This window comes from Lontra canadensis, unplaced genomic scaffold, assembly GCF_010015895.1.
Source record: "Lontra canadensis isolate GAN:19392208 unplaced genomic scaffold, GSC_riverotter_1.0 scaffold52, whole genome shotgun sequence".
In the NCBI taxonomy this organism is placed as follows: domain Eukaryota; kingdom Metazoa; phylum Chordata; class Mammalia; order Carnivora; family Mustelidae; genus Lontra; species Lontra canadensis.
This window is the reverse complement of record NW_022631046.1, coordinates 8,479,948-8,496,428: the sequence shown is the minus strand read 5'-3', so window position 1 is coordinate 8,496,428 and position 16,481 is coordinate 8,479,948. Positions and strand designations below refer to the sequence as shown.

Below are 16,481 nucleotides of genomic sequence, written 5' to 3'. Positions count from 1 at the left end.
TCCAGACTCTGGGACGATGAGAAAATCAATTTTGGTTGTTCAAGCCACCCAGTCTGCACACTCTATTACGACAACCCGAGCTGACAAACAGAAACAGTTACAATGCTTGGACATTAAGAGGAGGGGAGCAAATAAGGCCACCACAGAGTCACCCACTCAACCGACACGTATTGGCACCAGGAGGCGTTCGGCAATGTGCTCGGTTCTGAGTCCACAGGATGAAAAGCTAAGTTCTTGCCTTCAGAGAACTCACAGTCTACTTGAGGACAAAAGTCTACCATAGTATGGATGTGCCAGAAGAGAAATATTCCCCTGGGGCTTTGGAAACACAGAAGAGGGTTTTCTCAGCCAGCCATGAAAGGGGTGCACAAAGCTTCAAGAAAGACGTGAGGTGATATCTGGGCTAAATGCTTCCAAAAACCAAATCAAACAAACAAAAAACCCACCACTTTCTTTGGATTATTTGACTGGGACTGTATTTTCAAAATGGACAAAATAAATATCCTAGAGGAAGAGGGTGTTTGCTGTGAGCAACATGAGGTTTTCTTGTGGCCACGTTGGGTTAAGGCAGAGGACTGAAACACGGCTATCTCTCGGGGCCAGAGAGAGCCATCCAGAAGCTGCTCACACTGAGGTCATCCAGCAAGGGCGCAGATGGGCTCTGCCCTAGGAGAACAGTGACAGTGAGAAGAAAAGAAGAATTTAACGGAACTCCAGAGAAGGCAAGCACTGAAGAGGCAAGTAGGGCAAGAAGCTGAGAAACAGGAGCTGGAGAGGCTGGAGAAAAAAAAAAAAAAAAAAACAGGACCACAGCAGGGGGCAACATCAAGAATGGAAGGGAGTAGCCCCCTGCCCCGCCCCCGACAGCAAGTGGCAACCCGAAAAATGCCACTGGACTTAACCAAAGGTCGCTGGTGGCCTCTGGGAAAACAGCTGCAAGGAGCAGCAGTCACATGACCACAGCTTGAGAAGTGAATCACTGTGTTCTGATGGGAGGACATGCATGAAAACCCAAGGAAATAAAAGCTGCCTGAGTCATCTTCTGGGATCCGTAAGGGCGGGGTGGGTGGGGGGGAGCAGAAGACACAGAGGCAGTGGCAGCAACAATGGGGCAGGGGGCTCTCATTCTCCTCTCCCAGTCTTCTGGGAGCTGCTGGAACACAGATTTGAGAAGGACAGAAGCAAAGGTATAAATAAATGGCATTTATTTATTTTTATTATTTTTTTAGAGAGAGAAGTGTGGGGTGGGGGGAGGGGAGGGAGAGGGAGAGAAGCAGACTCCCTGCTGAAAGCACAGCCTGTCCAGGGGCTCCATCTCACGACCCTGAGATCATGGCCCCAGCCAAAACCAAGAGCAGGACACTTAATTGGAAAACTGGCATTTATTGACTACGTGAAAAATACCACCTACATTCACACGGCGCTGTATGTTTCAGAGATTCGGCCGTAAAGCCTCTCATTTAACCTCAACAACTCCTCTTAGAGAAGAGCAGAGGCAGCTATTTCACACGTGAAGAAATTAAAATTTAGAGAAAAACTAACCAAAATAATCTACCCGAATATCACACGGCAGGAAAAGGTAGAAGCCGGACTCCGTCCTGAGCTGAGACCCAGTACCTCCACACACTCACCCAGCACTTTCACAGAGTGAACTGCTTGCAGCTCTGGGCCGGGTCTCAGTTTCCTCATACGGCAAGTGGGAATGATCACAGCCCCTACCTCTCACTGTTGGTAAAAGTAAAGCACTTAAGGGGGCGAGCTCACCAAAAGCGCTCAAAGAATATGACTCACTATTGGCTTACATTCAAGAAGCGTAACACGTACGCCAGCCACACACACTGGGTACCCATTCTTGGTGCCTATGAATTGCTGTCCAAACCAGAAATCTAGGTATTATGTTAGAATTCTTCTCCCTCGGCCACAGCTCAATCAGGCAACGAGTCTTTCTAAGCCCGTGCTTCTCAACCTTCGTGTCATTATCTCCTTACAACTTTTCAGACAGGTTTTCCCTAATTATCCCTCCCATGAAATTTTAATAGCATGGATAACTGCTTATGTGTTTATGTACTGTGGCCCTTTTGAATCTTAATATCTGAGTTTTTTTTTCACACCATCCCCCCAACCAGTTTTTGCCCTGTGGGGACCATATCCCCCCTAGGCAGAACACATTTAATAATCCTTCCTCCTAAATCTCTCTAAACCCATTCCATTCTTCTCTTTCCTCAATGCCAGCATCTAGTCCTCACAATTTTTCATCTAGATTGTTCCAAGAGCTTCCTAACTGGGCTCCCTGCCCCTATTTCAGCCCGCTTCCCATCCATATTCCATTGGAGTAGGCATTCTAAATGCAAGTCTGTTCATGTTGATCCCTTTCTCAAATGTCATCAGTTGTGCTCTATCATAGATTGGACTTTTACACTGCACTCAAGGCCCCTGCTGAGCAGTCCTGGGCCTGTGCCCCCAGACCTGGCTGCCACCACCCCACCCTGCCCCTAGGCACTAGGTGCCCACAACATACAGCCATCATCTCCATGCCTTGGCACTTTGTTGCCTCTGCCTAGGATGCCCTTCCCCTCTGCCTTCCTTGTGAACTCCTACTTCCCCTTTAAAGTACTGTACACATGTTCTCTAAACCCTTCCCCAATTCCATCTTACTGCAAGCTGTGTGGAGTTTCCCTGTCCCTCGCACATACCTCTCTGTCACAACCCTTCGGTTACCTCTAATGATAATAATGACAACTCACAGTCACTGAATGTTTAATAGATGCCAGGCTCCATTCTAAGCACTTTACATGTATCATCTCATTTATCTGGAGCAACTTGAGAGCTGGTATTAAACTTTATTTATTTCTGTATCTAACTCACAGCAAACAGTGGAAATTCAATAAATGCTTCCTGAAATAATGCGGAAGCAGTGTTTTGGAGTTTCTCGTGTCTGCTCTTTTCCTCTGACTTGCACAGCCCCTCCTACAACAGTTTATGGTCTTTACTCTGGTAATAAGGAGAGGGATGAGATATGATTATCCACCAAAGGTTTTAACAGTTTCTTTGAAATACACTCCATGATTTAGTGAAAAAAGTCATTAGGAATGTCTTTCCGAGTGCAAGGAGGAAAAAAATCTAATCTACTATCCAGAACACTCACATATTTACAAATCTAGTCAATTTGAGGGATATAAATAGATCTTAAAATGCCACAGGCAAAGGCTTAATCACCTATAGTGGAACAGCTTGGGAAAAACAAAGAAAAGATTTAGAAACATAATATTTAAAAGCATACAAACAGGAGACTTAGAAAAAAATCAGGTTATATAATAGCCTAGTGAAACACTTTGAAATAGAATACTAATAGAAAGATAAACAGAAAAATACTTTAAACAACAGAGTGAAAAATATTCCTCTTAGTTCCTTAAGAGTAACTGGAGAAGGTCATTTAAGTCCAGTCCACCACACCCCCACCCCTGCTAACTGAAATGAAATGACTAGGGGCTAGCCTTAATAATTTGAAAAGACTACTTCAAGTTGATTCAGGAAGTTTACTCTCAAAGGAAAATGTGTATGTGTGTATGTCTGTGCATATATATATTACATATATATATATTTTTTTAAACACAATCTTCTGAATTTTATTGTTTATTTAGCATCACATGAGAAATTCCAGATTTAAGAGTTGGTATCAAGTAAGTAACAACTTTCTGGAAACGATCGGAGTTCAGAAAAGAGAGAGCTTCTAAAACAACGTCCTAGGGTAAAAACCCAAACACTGCGTTTCACTCCTCATTTGTTATGAACTGTGTTATCTCTGAACAGTAAGATTATGGGTGACTTCCATTTTCTTGGTATCTTTCTAGAGCCTTTCCTTTCTAAACAACAAATACGTGCTGCTTTTATATTTGGGGGATAAAGAGCTGTTTTCACTTTTTAAAACCTATGTTTTGTTAAACTAGCAAGAACATTTGTTATTAATTTACAAGTCACTTTCATGTAAGGCAGCTAACTTTCGATTTATGATAACAAATATATGTACTTAAAGTCACTACATCTGATAAGTGCCACAAGGCCCAAGATAATTTGACCTACTTCCCAAGAAAATGTGAGGTCTCTAATTCATCTCTTGGAATCTGGGCTCTGGGATACCTTAACCAAAGAATACAGTGAGAGTTAACACTATGCCAGTGTCCGGGCCCAGGCCATAAGAACTGACAGCTTCTACTTCCTGCATCTTGAAACTCAACCACCACACTGTAAGGAAACCCCAGCCACCTGCAGAAAGGCCTACATGGAGAGGAACCAACAAGCAGCACCAATTTACCAGAAATATGAGTGACACATCTGGGAGGTGGCCCATCCAGCCCCAGTTAAGCCACTGTGACCAACACCATGTGGAGCAGAAATGAGCTGCCCCCTTCTGAGCCCTGCCCAAATTGTACGTTCATGTAAAAATAAATGTTATTTTAAGCCACTAAGTTTTGTAGTAGCTTGTGACACAGCAACAGATAACTAAAATATCCTATTTTGTTTTCCTCTACCTTTCCCTCAAGGAATTTAAGTTCCTTGAGGGTATGATTCCATCTTTAGGCTCATCTTCATAGTCCTGCCTTCATTCGCTCTGTAAGCATGCGGGGACTGATGGGTAGCTAGCACTATGCTAGCTAGGTGCTTCGGGTACAGAGAGAAAAAGTCTTTGCCTTAGAGATGCTCACAGTCTATTTTCAGAGACAGATAAACAGACAAACAAACAAAAATAGACAATGACAACCATAATCTCACAGCTTTGGCAGAAGAGCCAGCAATGGTAGAGAGTCAATAAATGTTGGCTAAATCAATGAATGAACAGATCAGGTTCTCAGAACTACTTTGGGAATTAGATACCACCATCCTTTTACAGATTAGGTGTACCAATCAGTGATGTATTACTTCTGAGCTCTCTTCTACATTCACCCTCTCTGCCCTGCTTTGTGACACTGGGGCTGGACCCTGTGAACATTTCTCCTTTGCCAGATGCTGCAGTGCTCGTTTTCATCAAAAGAGGGCACTGGAAGGACACTGAAAGGCCACAGCAGAGGAAGGGGCTTTTCGCTGGGTCTGGGCTGCTTTACCCCCTCTAAAGTGTACTGCCAGGAGCATTTGGGAAACCCAAACGTGCTTACTCCAAGGAATTTTCCTGCCATTTGGCAGACTGCTCAGGAACAACTCTGGTCCACCCACATGATCTACCAAGATTCTCCACCTGGTGGGCTGACCAGCTCCAGCCTGGACCCTCTGGCAACTTCACTGGCCACCAGCAGTCTCTTCATCTCCAAAGTGGACTGAAAATCAGTCTTGAGGGGAAACTCTTGCAAGCTCTTAGTGCCTTCACCCTGTGCTCTCCTCTAGCCCAAGAAAAAGCAGACCTCTTCACCCCTTCACTAGTTAGCCATAATGAACCTTTTACTAGTTAATGATTCTTTATATTAAGATTTCCTTGTTCACATTACTGTGTGGTTTTTGTCTCCTGAATGGATCCTGACTGGCCCTTGAAGAAATAGAAGGGGTCAAATATGAGGGGCCCAAAAAAGGACGATTGCCCACAGCACCATCAAAGGGCTGGTTCATAATAAAAAGAAATCGAAAGGGAAGAGATAAAAGACTCCGCAAAGAAAAACTTCCAAGTCAATCTCATTCAGAATCTGTACTTTGTCTAATCACATTTCTTAGAAAATATTTTTTATCTTCTTCAGTGTTTTTTTAACCTCCCATTTGGCAAACTGTTTTTAAAAACGCAATGAAAACATTGGGTACATGTGAGACCCAAGGAAACAAAGGGTCAAGCAAATAAAGAAGCTGTAGGGAATGCAGGTCAGGTGCTCTGAGACATAGGACACTGACCAGAACCAAGAACTGGTATTAGGGACCCAGAAGAGCCTCGCAATTAATATAGCGTAGACTGGATGACCAGACTGTCAGTGATCAATTCTCAGCTCTGCTACTACCAAGTTATGTGACCTTGGGCAATTTGTCTAATACCTTCATTTGTAAAATGCAAATGATGGTAACAGTACTGACCTCAAAGGTCTATGAGGATAAAGCGAGTTTATGGATGTAAAGCTCTAAGGCCAGAACCCAATCTAAATTCTCTTTCTAACCACCTCTTGACTTCAACATCCTCAATCTGTTTTCTTCCCCCAATATCTTCTGATTCTGGAAAGGTTTCAGAATACCTATCTTGCTCTAAATACTGCCCTCCTCTAATTTTCCTATCACATCTGACCTTTGACCAGGGCCTTGCTGTACTAAGGAACATTCTCCTTCTTTAAAGGGCTATCATTTTTTTCCAGGTCCACAAGTGTGGAACCTGTTCAATATAAAAAGAATGGGTGTGAAAGATGATAGAGGCCGTCCTTTAATCAGCTTTTACCTCTTCCTTTTAGATCTGTCCCCTCCCCACTACAGGTGACTCTGGTGTCTTAAAGAAAGGGCTCATGACTCCACCTAGGCCTGTCAAACGCTGAATCTTGAGATGAGACACAGCAGAAGAACTGGGCTGGAGATGGTCATCAGTGGCCAGAGATCTTAGAGTTGCCTCATTCCTGACTAACAGAGCCCAGGCATTTTAGCAATTCCTTCAAGGTTGTGAACAGCCCTATATACGTTAGAGGAATTCCTATTTTTGCTTATGCTAGCAAGAAGTCTACTGCTTGAACCAAGGAGCCCATATACTCGCTGTTAGGCTGACTTACGTCTTCAAGTTTCCTCACCTGTGCAGTGGGGGGGGGGGTCTCTGAGGTCCCTTCCACCTCTAAGCTTCTACAGTTCTAACCCCACGGAAGGTCCCAGCAGATGTGCTCGGCTGACTCTGCAGATCTCCGTAACAATGCGGTCATTACCTCCCAGCAGCCATACACCTTATACACAAATGGTGGAGCTGAGAGATGCATTAAAAGTCTTATATTTAGGTTATGAAACCACAAAGCTCTCCTTTGCCACTTACTACATCTCAGCAGTATTATTTTGGTAACGGCGTCACCACGCTCTCTGCTATGGTGCTGAGCATAAATAGAACGTGAACATTTCCAGGAATTGTCAACTTGGCACTTCTTACAAGGAGTTAAGATTTCTTTTATAACATTAACAAAAATAAAGCCTAGGACTAAACTTCTTTTAGAGGTCACATTTCCTTCTCAATTAAAATTTACTGTTTGGAAAAGTACAATGTACCCTTTTTTTCCTCTGGGGAAAAAGTCCTCCAAAGAATCATATACATACACTCCTTACTGTTCAAGCTGAGGAACAAGTATAAACACAGCTGCCTATTAAAATTAAGCAAAGGCAAACATTCCTGCAGCTAGCTACAACAACAGCCTACAAGTTTCAACTACACCCATAAAAAAAGAAAGCTACCTTGCTAAGTGCATGGTTAAACTCTTGAAGTTGTGCCACGGAAGAGCTGGTTATTAGAACTGATGGCTTTCGGCTTCCAATAGTGAGATTTAACAGCTGCCAAAGTGGAACCTGATTCCAGCACCGGGAGAGCCAATGCACTATCTCCTAATCACAGCCAAGAAGATTTAGTCTTTTTTCTACTCTCACGAAGCAAGTTGGAATAGAAGCAACTTAAGGGTTCTGTTCCTTGACCCCAAATGGCCTCACATTAGACCCTGGCCCCCAAAAAAGAATTTTAAAAAAGAGAGGGGAGAGACAGATACCAACCAGGACTTAGTCATCTGACAATAGGCAGGAAAGAGAAACACAGAGAAGCCTCTTGGGCTGAATAACTGGGAGTGACTGAAGTAGGGGAAGGAAGACAATTGGGGGCTGGTAAATGATGGGTTCTGGAGCAGCCACGGGTTGTCAGAAGTAGGAGGGAAAGAAAAGCACACCTTGAATATGTGTTTTCATAGGCTATGAATTAGTAGGCTCTGAAAACCTAAATTCCAAATTTGGCTTTCCTGGGTTGAATGACCCTGAACAAGCGACTGCACATCTCTGTGCCTCCATTTTCTCCTCTATTCAGTAACAGTAATAAGACCACCTGTCTCACCTAGACCAGTACCTGGCACAAAGTAAAGCCACCAATAAATATTGTGATAGTTATTTTATTGGCTAAGCCATCTTCAGTCTTCCCAACATTGTCTCTCTCCTCCTCTCATCCATCCTCCAGCCGTCTTCAACTCACTTTGTATCTGAGGGCTAGCATCCAACTCATTCTCCACTGGCAGGTTTATCTCCATTTGGACAAGTTGATCTACAGAACACCAAGTATTCCAGATGTTTGTAATTACCTAACAATGTAAAGAGGCAATTAAAATAATTCCCTCAAATCCAAATTTATCTGCTAACTCAAAACGCTCCAGCCAATGTTGTTCTGTGACATCGAGCCTGTGTATCCCCAAAGAGCTCTAATGGATTTTAGTATTGGTAGCAGAGGTCACACCTGTGTGGGGTCTGGGATCCTGGAACATTCTTGAGCAATAACATTCAAAGAATTAAAAACACGATTACAGAATTAAAACAAAACTCCATATCCATCTGTATCTCCATTCCTACCACCTTTTGCTCTTCACTTCACCAGAAAACAAGAACAACTCTTCAAGCAAGTACACAACTCTGGGAAGCTCATCCTTGGGGAGCAACAAGTGACAAAGGAGCCATGCCCCTGATCAGCTGATCAGAGTTCAAGGTTCCCAACCCTGGCTGCACTTTAAAATAACTTTATGAGGTGTTTGTGCATGTCTCTGTGCTTGCATGTGTGCCCGTGTGTGTGTGTGTGTGTGTGTGTGTGTGTGTCTTAATACCACAGCCAGAATCACACCTCCACAGATTTGGGCATGAACTGGCCTGTGTCGAAGTCAAGGGATCAGTAGTTTTTTTAAAGCCAGCACTGAGAAAGACTAAGTGAAATCAACCACAAGAGTCAGTAGGGTGACTGATGTAGCCAAGTGGTGTGTACGTCCACCCAAGGAAGAAAAAAGTCACAGTGAGAATTTCTAAGAGAAAAGAACATTAAATCCATTTTTTAAAGTGAAATGGAAGCAACCCTGCTGGGGAGAGGCCTGTCACATGGTTTGCTATTCCTAGAAAGAGCTACAATTAGCTGCCAACAGATGCATTATTTCATCAGTCCCATAAATACTTGATAAAAGTCTTCCGCTCTTCCTTTATGTCAGCCTTGCAGAAGCCAGGTAGGGGGAGAGGGGTCAGGCGGGACTCTTCTGATAAAATGCAGTACTAAACTATCAAAATTTCCTTTTAAATGATTAAAATTAGCATTAATAAAAATAAAATATTTTAGCAAAATCTTATGCCAGTATACCTCTAAAAGCCCTTGAAAATTTTCCTCTTCAAACAAACAAAAAAAGAATTAGTACAATTTTTTTAAAGCTTATTTCAATTATTAACGCTACAGCGTAATATAATTCCATTTCAAACCCAGTGGGAAGTCAAGATTGCATAGCAGAAGAAATCCTAAATCAAGAGTTAGGAGGCCTGGATTCTAGTTTGGCATTAAATTACATTAACTAGCTATGTAATCATGGACAAGTTGACTTAATCTCCATAGGTTTCAGCTTTTTCGGAGAAAAATTAGATGATCTGTGAGTCCCTCGTGGCCTAAAATTCTGGAATACCAGAATATGTCTCTGTCTTGCTGACTCTGAACATGTTTATAATTTAGAAACGTAAAATTAAATCATTCTGGCAATTCTACTATTAAATTTAACCAATTCCCAGCCACTGTGCATAATCTGAAGAAGCAAAACAATACAGGACCTTGAATTTGGCACCCTTTTCTATCTGAACTAGAGCTGGAGCCTTCCTCCCCCAACTATGCAACCAGGGGCTCCTGCCCCAAACTCCTGTCTTTTTAAATGAGAAAATGCATAAAAAGCATCTTTACAATTTTTGCCACATCTTCATACCACTATTTTCATAGTATTTTTTAATGTGACTCATTTTTACCCAAATAAAAGCACTGTATTTTTAAAAGTAGCTTCATAAATGAAAACAGTTTTACTTGCCATAAAAGGAAGGAAACCATTAGACTAATGCAAGGGAAAGGAGGCAACACAACTCAACTCCAGCTAAATACTGTTGTCCACAGAAGGCTTTACGTATAAGGAACTTTTCCAGTATCAAGGAACTGCCAGTGTCAAGAAAGATGCTACAGCAAAGGGAAGCTTTCACCTGGAGGTGATCACGAGTGAAACAGAAAGAAACAGGAAATGACTCTCTCACCACGTGATTCACTCCTGTAGCTGCATTTCATCTGAAATCATTTTAAGAACCACCCAGAATCATGGCTGTGCACACATCTCACATTTTGGGAAGCACAGCAACAAGCGGTCGATACTGGGCCTTGGCTGACCTGCAGTGTGACTCGGCTCTCTGTGAGGAAGGTTCTCCACACTGGGCTCTAGCCACACTGTCACGGAGGGCTCCCGCTGGAGCTCCTGGGCCTCTGCGGTCCCCTTTCTCTGAAACGCTCCTCCTCCAAGCATCCTCTCTGTTGCAGAGCTCGGGTCGGTGCTCTGCATCCTCAGGCAGAGAGGCTTTCTCTGACCACCCTGCACGATGTGCGAAGGCCTTCCTCACCATCAGCGCTAACTTTCACTAGTTTGCTTGTTGTCTGTCCCCATCAGACTACAGCATTTGGTAAACTCTAGAAGACAGGGGCTTTGTCTCCCCTGATATCCTGGCACCTGATGCCAATACTCAATATTTCTTCAATGAATAAATGAATCCCTTCGATTGATCTGGAGGGCTTTCACAGGTCCTTCTCACCTAGTGCCCATTATCGAGCTGCTCCCCAGGCAGTGTATGAGAAACCACACTGGGGCTCTCTGCAGCCCCTGCCCTTACCACAGGGAAGGGTCTCACCATGGACGCGGACCCGCCACTCCCTCTTAAGCACACAGGATACCACAAAGTGAACTCTACCCAGCCACAGTGGAAGCGCCTGGAGAGACCACAGCTGGATAAGGAGAGATCAACACCCAACTTATTACATGCAGAGTAGGGCCAATTCATGGTATGACTGGAGAATCCCAGGCTAGAAATCTCTCCAGTAAACCTATTACAATCCCCAAGATTGTTGCCATTATTGCTCAGTAACTTCAGATGCATCCAAGTATACATCTGCGAACCAGAAGAGATTCTGAGATAGTAGCTGATACGCGTCTGCATGGTTACACAAGGCCAGCTCCAAAAGGAACAGCCTGAGCCCCGAAGCCCTTGGATAGAGGAAGCAGACCAGGCCTGCATCCTGAGCCATGGAGGGCAGCCAGTGTCAGGGCACAAGGTCCATGGTAAGGATCAGCTTAAGCTCAGGCAAAGCTGGAGCAAAGAGCCTCAGGAGGCTTGAGTGTTGAGGCATCTGATGCTAACATATGAGGCACCAAGCTGCGTTCCAAGACATCTGTCCTTCATCCTTGCCAGTGGCTAAGAGGGCATAAAGCCAGACTCTAGCCTACAGAGGAGGGAGGAGGAAAAAACTCCTAAGCCTAACCTAAGACTGGAGTTAAAGGCAAAGTCGCCAGGCTGACTGGTAAGTGAGAATCACAGCAGAGACCCGGTCCCACAAACAGGGCCAACACAGTGGAACAGGGAGTCCTGGGGCCCAGGAATCACTCCTACCAGAACTTAGGCTAAGTCCCACCAGCTGGTGAGACTTGGGCTCCCATAAACCTCTTTTCCAGATCCAGATTAGCTCAGGCACTAGGGAGAGCCTGCCAGCAGACAGGGCCCATAAGCAGCAGAAAGCCAGGCAGGCGGGCACATGCTGCCTACACGCAGACCCAGCGCTGTTCTCATCTCCTGAAAGAACAGGAGCCCAGAGAGGACTGCCAGCTGATCTACTGTCTACTATGTGACCTTGGCCAGAAAGCCACACATTATGAAGTGTCCCTTCCACAGTGCCAAGCTGGCTTAAGTAATATTATTGCCAGAATTTCTCTTCTAAAATGTAAGAGTCCTCTTATATTTTAGAGGGTGAGAAAAACACAAAATCAATTATCCATTAACATCTTAGACTTTTTTTTTTTTTAACATAAATAGGAAGGCCCATCAGTTAGGTAGACTCTGAAAGAAACAAAGGTATAAAGTGTTTTTTTATGTTTTGGGATTTCCTGGGGGTAGGGTTTAAGAGACCAGAGAGGATTAAGATACAAGTGGATTCTTCTCTAATAAAAAGCAACTAACTAGAATCTGTCACCAAATAGGGCCTGTTGAGACAACTCAAAATTTACAAGTGAAACGCAGAAATTAAATAAGCAAAGAGGAAACCACGATTCTCTGACAAGCCCAAAACAAGAACACTTCTTAATAAAATTAAATCAGTTCATTCTTGGAGAATTTTCAGCCTTTTGGCCAAAGAGCCATTCCTGCCCATTGGTTCTCAGACCTCCCAAGAAGGGACCATGAAACCTACACAAATTAATAAATAATGATAATCAAAACGAGTAAAAGATCAGACAAGGTTAATATATACACATAATACATAAGCTCCATATCTTCCTACAGTTTAGTTCCTCAAAATTCAAAAATGCCTTTACAAAAATTTAAATGGACTTTTTAAAAGCTTATTTAAATTACTCTTAAAACACTAGAGAAGCACAGAGTCCTGGGAAATAGACCTCTGCATCCATCTGCATTTCGTACGTGAATATTAAACTGAAGGCATCTCAACTCTGAAACTCTTTCCAGCATTAAAAACAAAAAAACAAAAAAACAAAAAAAAACCCCTTAGGTTTTCAATTAATTAAGTCTCAATGAATTTTAGAATTAAAATATCACCATCAACTTAAATAAACACTGAAAATTTAAGGTCCCAAATAAGAGAAGGATGTTAACTAAGAACTCCTTTAAAATGTATCATTTCCCAAATAATTAATTAATTAAATTAAGTCTATCATTTCCTCCATCGCTTAGTCTCTCACACACATTATAATTTTTTTAATTTATATCTTTATATATCTTCCTAAAACTTAAGGTATTGCGGATTTTCTGTAAGTGGATTTTAAAAAGTGATTTTTATGAGGGAGAAAACTACAGAGTGAAGAAGGGAATGATAAACTTCAAATTCAGGATTTACCAATAAGTAGGGGCTGGGGCTAAGGTAGGCCTGGGGAGGAACACCTAGGGTCCTCAAAGGCAATGGTAATTTTTAAAAAAAAAACTTAGTGATGGGGGGTGCCTGGGTGGCTCAGCCAGTTAAGTGTCTGCCTTTGGCTCAGGTCATGATCCCAGGGTCCTGGGATCGAGTCCCACATTAAGCTCCCTGCTTGGCAGGGAGTCTGCTTCTCCCTCTGCCTGCCACTCTCCTGCTTGTGCTCTCTCTCTGACAAATAAATAGATAAAATATTTTTTAAAAAAACTTAGTGATGGGGAGACAGGTGTTCCTGGCACCATTATTCCCCATACCTTACTTGTATTTTATAATCTTACTGAAAATACTCAATAATTAACAAAACTTATTTTATTTTTTTAATATTTTAAGTATATTTTTACTTAGTATATTTAATTTTTTTTTAGATTTTTATTTATTTATCTGACAGGCAGAGAGGCAGGCGGAGAGAGAGAGGTGTGAAAACAGGCTTCCCGCTGAGCGGAGAGCCTGATGTGGGGCTCGATCCTGGGATCATGACCTGAGCCGAAGGCAGAGACTTTAACCCACTGAGCCAACCAGGCGCCCCAACAAAACTTATTTTAAAAGTAAGTTTATGTTATTATCACTGCAAAAGGTATATAGAAAACATACGTAAATCAAACTCTCTCTTCAAAACATTTTTCAATAGCCGCGTTACTCTGACAAAAAGTAAAACAAGAGTACTTAAAATCTGTACAGTAACCAACCTATCCTTCCCTTTGAACACTTCCACAGAGCTAACAAATCAATATTTTTCACACAGACACACACTATTTTTTCTCATGTTTCACTGTTTCATTTTGTTTACTTTAAAAAACAACTAGTTTTCCCTCAACTTCTGTGTAACTTTCACTGTTTGGTTAAAAAAATCATAATTTTTTTCTCATTCTCTGAATAAATCTGAAAAAGCAAAAATGGGGGGTCATACCTCTATGAACAACGTACAACAGGACTAGTTACATCACCCAAAATGACTGTAAAATTAAATGAAATATTTTGGTAGTAACAGTGTTTTGTTTCACTCCTTTTTTTTTTTTTCCAACTATCTGGTGCCAAGAGGAATCTCAAAGTCAAATACCAGGAAAAGACACTGGGTACCCTAATACTTCTCTTAACCTGTCCCCAGTTCTACCTTATTTATTCTGCTTTCAGGGAAATGGTAGAAATGTCTTAGCTCCTTTAGTTTGGATTTGTTCACACACCTGAAGTACTTAATTTTGGAAGGACACTCAAACTTGAGAATTCCTGGGGCCCTGAAAGGACAGCTATTTTCAATATTTCAAAAAGCCTAAAACACATTTACTTGTAATTCGGCCATGCTAGGAAATGAAAATGTGTTTGTTTTTTCCCTGCAATTTAACCAAGCTTTCCTAAGTTAAGGGGTTACCTCGTGCAGAGCAGATATCCAGACATCTGTCGTTAATAAAAACGAAAGGATTCATCATGATTAGTTAGCACTTGGGGTCTGAAAAATCATTCAAAATATAAGGTCCATAAAAAAAAACCCCAAAATGAAAACAAATATGAGGTTCCATGGGGCAAAAATAATAAAACTGGTCTTTTATTACTGGCATTTGTTTTATAACCGGTTATGCTGGTATTTTTACAACTGCAACAAGGAAGTCTGAGGACCACTGTCCCGGAGGAGTTCAAACTATCACTACTTTTTATCATTTCCTAACTGTTTCAAATTTGCAAGTCAACTCGCAATTTTTTTATTTTTTTATTTTATGTCTTTTTAAATTTTATTTTATTTTATTTATAGATGTTTTCTTCTTTATTTATTTTTAATTAATTTATTTTATTAATTAATAATTTATTAATTTAATTAATTTAATTATTTTACCAACTCAGTTCTCTGCTCCTCCAACTTTGTAAGACAGTAAAAGTCATGGAGTTGTTAAGAGGGAAAATGTTTCACATCATGTCTCCATCCTGCGACAAGCCAGGCTCATTGCACCGGGACTGTTTCTCTTCTCCATAGCTTCCAACATTCTTTTTTTTTTTTTTTTTTAATGTTGAGTTTGTTGTTTTTTTTTTTTTAAGATTTTATTTATTTATTTGACAGAGAGAGATCACAAGTAGGCAGAGAGAGAGGAGGAAGCAGGCTCCCTGCCGAGCAGAGAGCCCGCTGCGGGGCTCAATCCCAGAACCCTGGGATCATGCCCTGAGCTGAAGGCAGAGGCTTACCACCCAGGCGCCCCATCCAACATTCTTTAAAGTCAAAATGCGACCCTCCCCAAACTACTAGTCCTATAACATTGAATGCTCTGGGTGTCTGAACAAAGCCAAATTTAAAAGACCGACTTGAAATCAATAACCTTTAAAAACTTACTTAAACAGCTTTCTAAATAATCCCCTTTGGCCGTGCAGGGTAGCCTAGGGAACAGGTGCAAGGCATGCCTTCCTAGAGGCTGTCTCCTCCTTCATGAAGCTGACCTTCTCCGGCCGGCCTCTCTGGCACCCCACAAATCCATTACCAGTAAGCCTAATGCCTGCTTTCCCATCTGCACTTTCCAAATGGCGCCCAATGCCAAGGGCTGAGATATGACCTGGCTCTCAGATGAGAACATGCCTCCCCAGTGACTTGCCAACTTTCCCTGGAAGCATTTCTAAGTGTATTCCCTGACCTCCCGCCTCACTCTCGGGATCATGGCTCATTCTTCCCTCCGTGCACTTCCTAATTCCACCTCCTCATCCTATACCTCCAATGCCGCGGGCCTTCAGTCCAAACTCTTCCCGACTCTCAGCCTAAAACCCCAACTTCACATCTTCACATGCAAAGGACACAGTTTCAACAATTTTGCAGCTGGTTTGCAGTGATCTTTTTGAGGCCTACCTGAAGGCAGCTCAGTTACAGCTTCTTCCCTTGCCTTCTCCAGCTTCTCCCTAACCCAGGGAAACTCCTGCAGGGAATCTAGGAACGCATCAAATGCTTTAGGACCTCTGGAAGGTAGGATATCCAGCAGCAGCATTGTTTTCCGGAGGCCTGTGGCTTGAGCTTTTATTTCTTGAACGTGGTTTTCTGTCAAGACCCCTTCCTGGTAAAGATACTGAAGAACCAGTCCCTCCACCAGGACCTCGGCGCCCAGCTCCAGCCGAAGGGAGCGAAGCACTTGCTTGTCTCTAGCCTCCATTTCTCCCTGGGAAGAGACAAAATGGAGCTCAGATTACCGGGAGCTGACCAACCCCTAAACACAGCGTCCCACAGGCAATGCAAGATCCTTAAGGTCAGGTACCACTTTGAACCTCAGCAGAGTCCAGGCCATGGTGTTTAGTACACAGCTGTTAAGCCAAAGCAAATTAATTTTTGAATGTTTCCAAACATAATGAACCACCTGAATGTGAACCATCTTTTCTA

At 42.5% G+C, this 16,481-nt stretch overlaps 1 protein-coding gene across 1 annotated transcript in view; it reads right to left on the bottom strand.

Annotated features, from left to right (window-relative positions):
- Positions 1–16,481, bottom strand: part of CRADD (CASP2 and RIPK1 domain containing adaptor with death domain) — a 177,349-nt gene that overhangs the window by 159,634 nt on the left and 1,234 nt on the right. The window contains exon 2 of the mRNA XM_032874227.1: positions 15,960–16,263. Within this exon, the coding sequence (XP_032730118.1) occupies positions 15,960–16,257 (298 nt within the window). The 5' untranslated portion in view covers positions 16,258–16,263. The remainder of the gene's footprint in view (positions 1–15,959; positions 16,264–16,481) is intronic.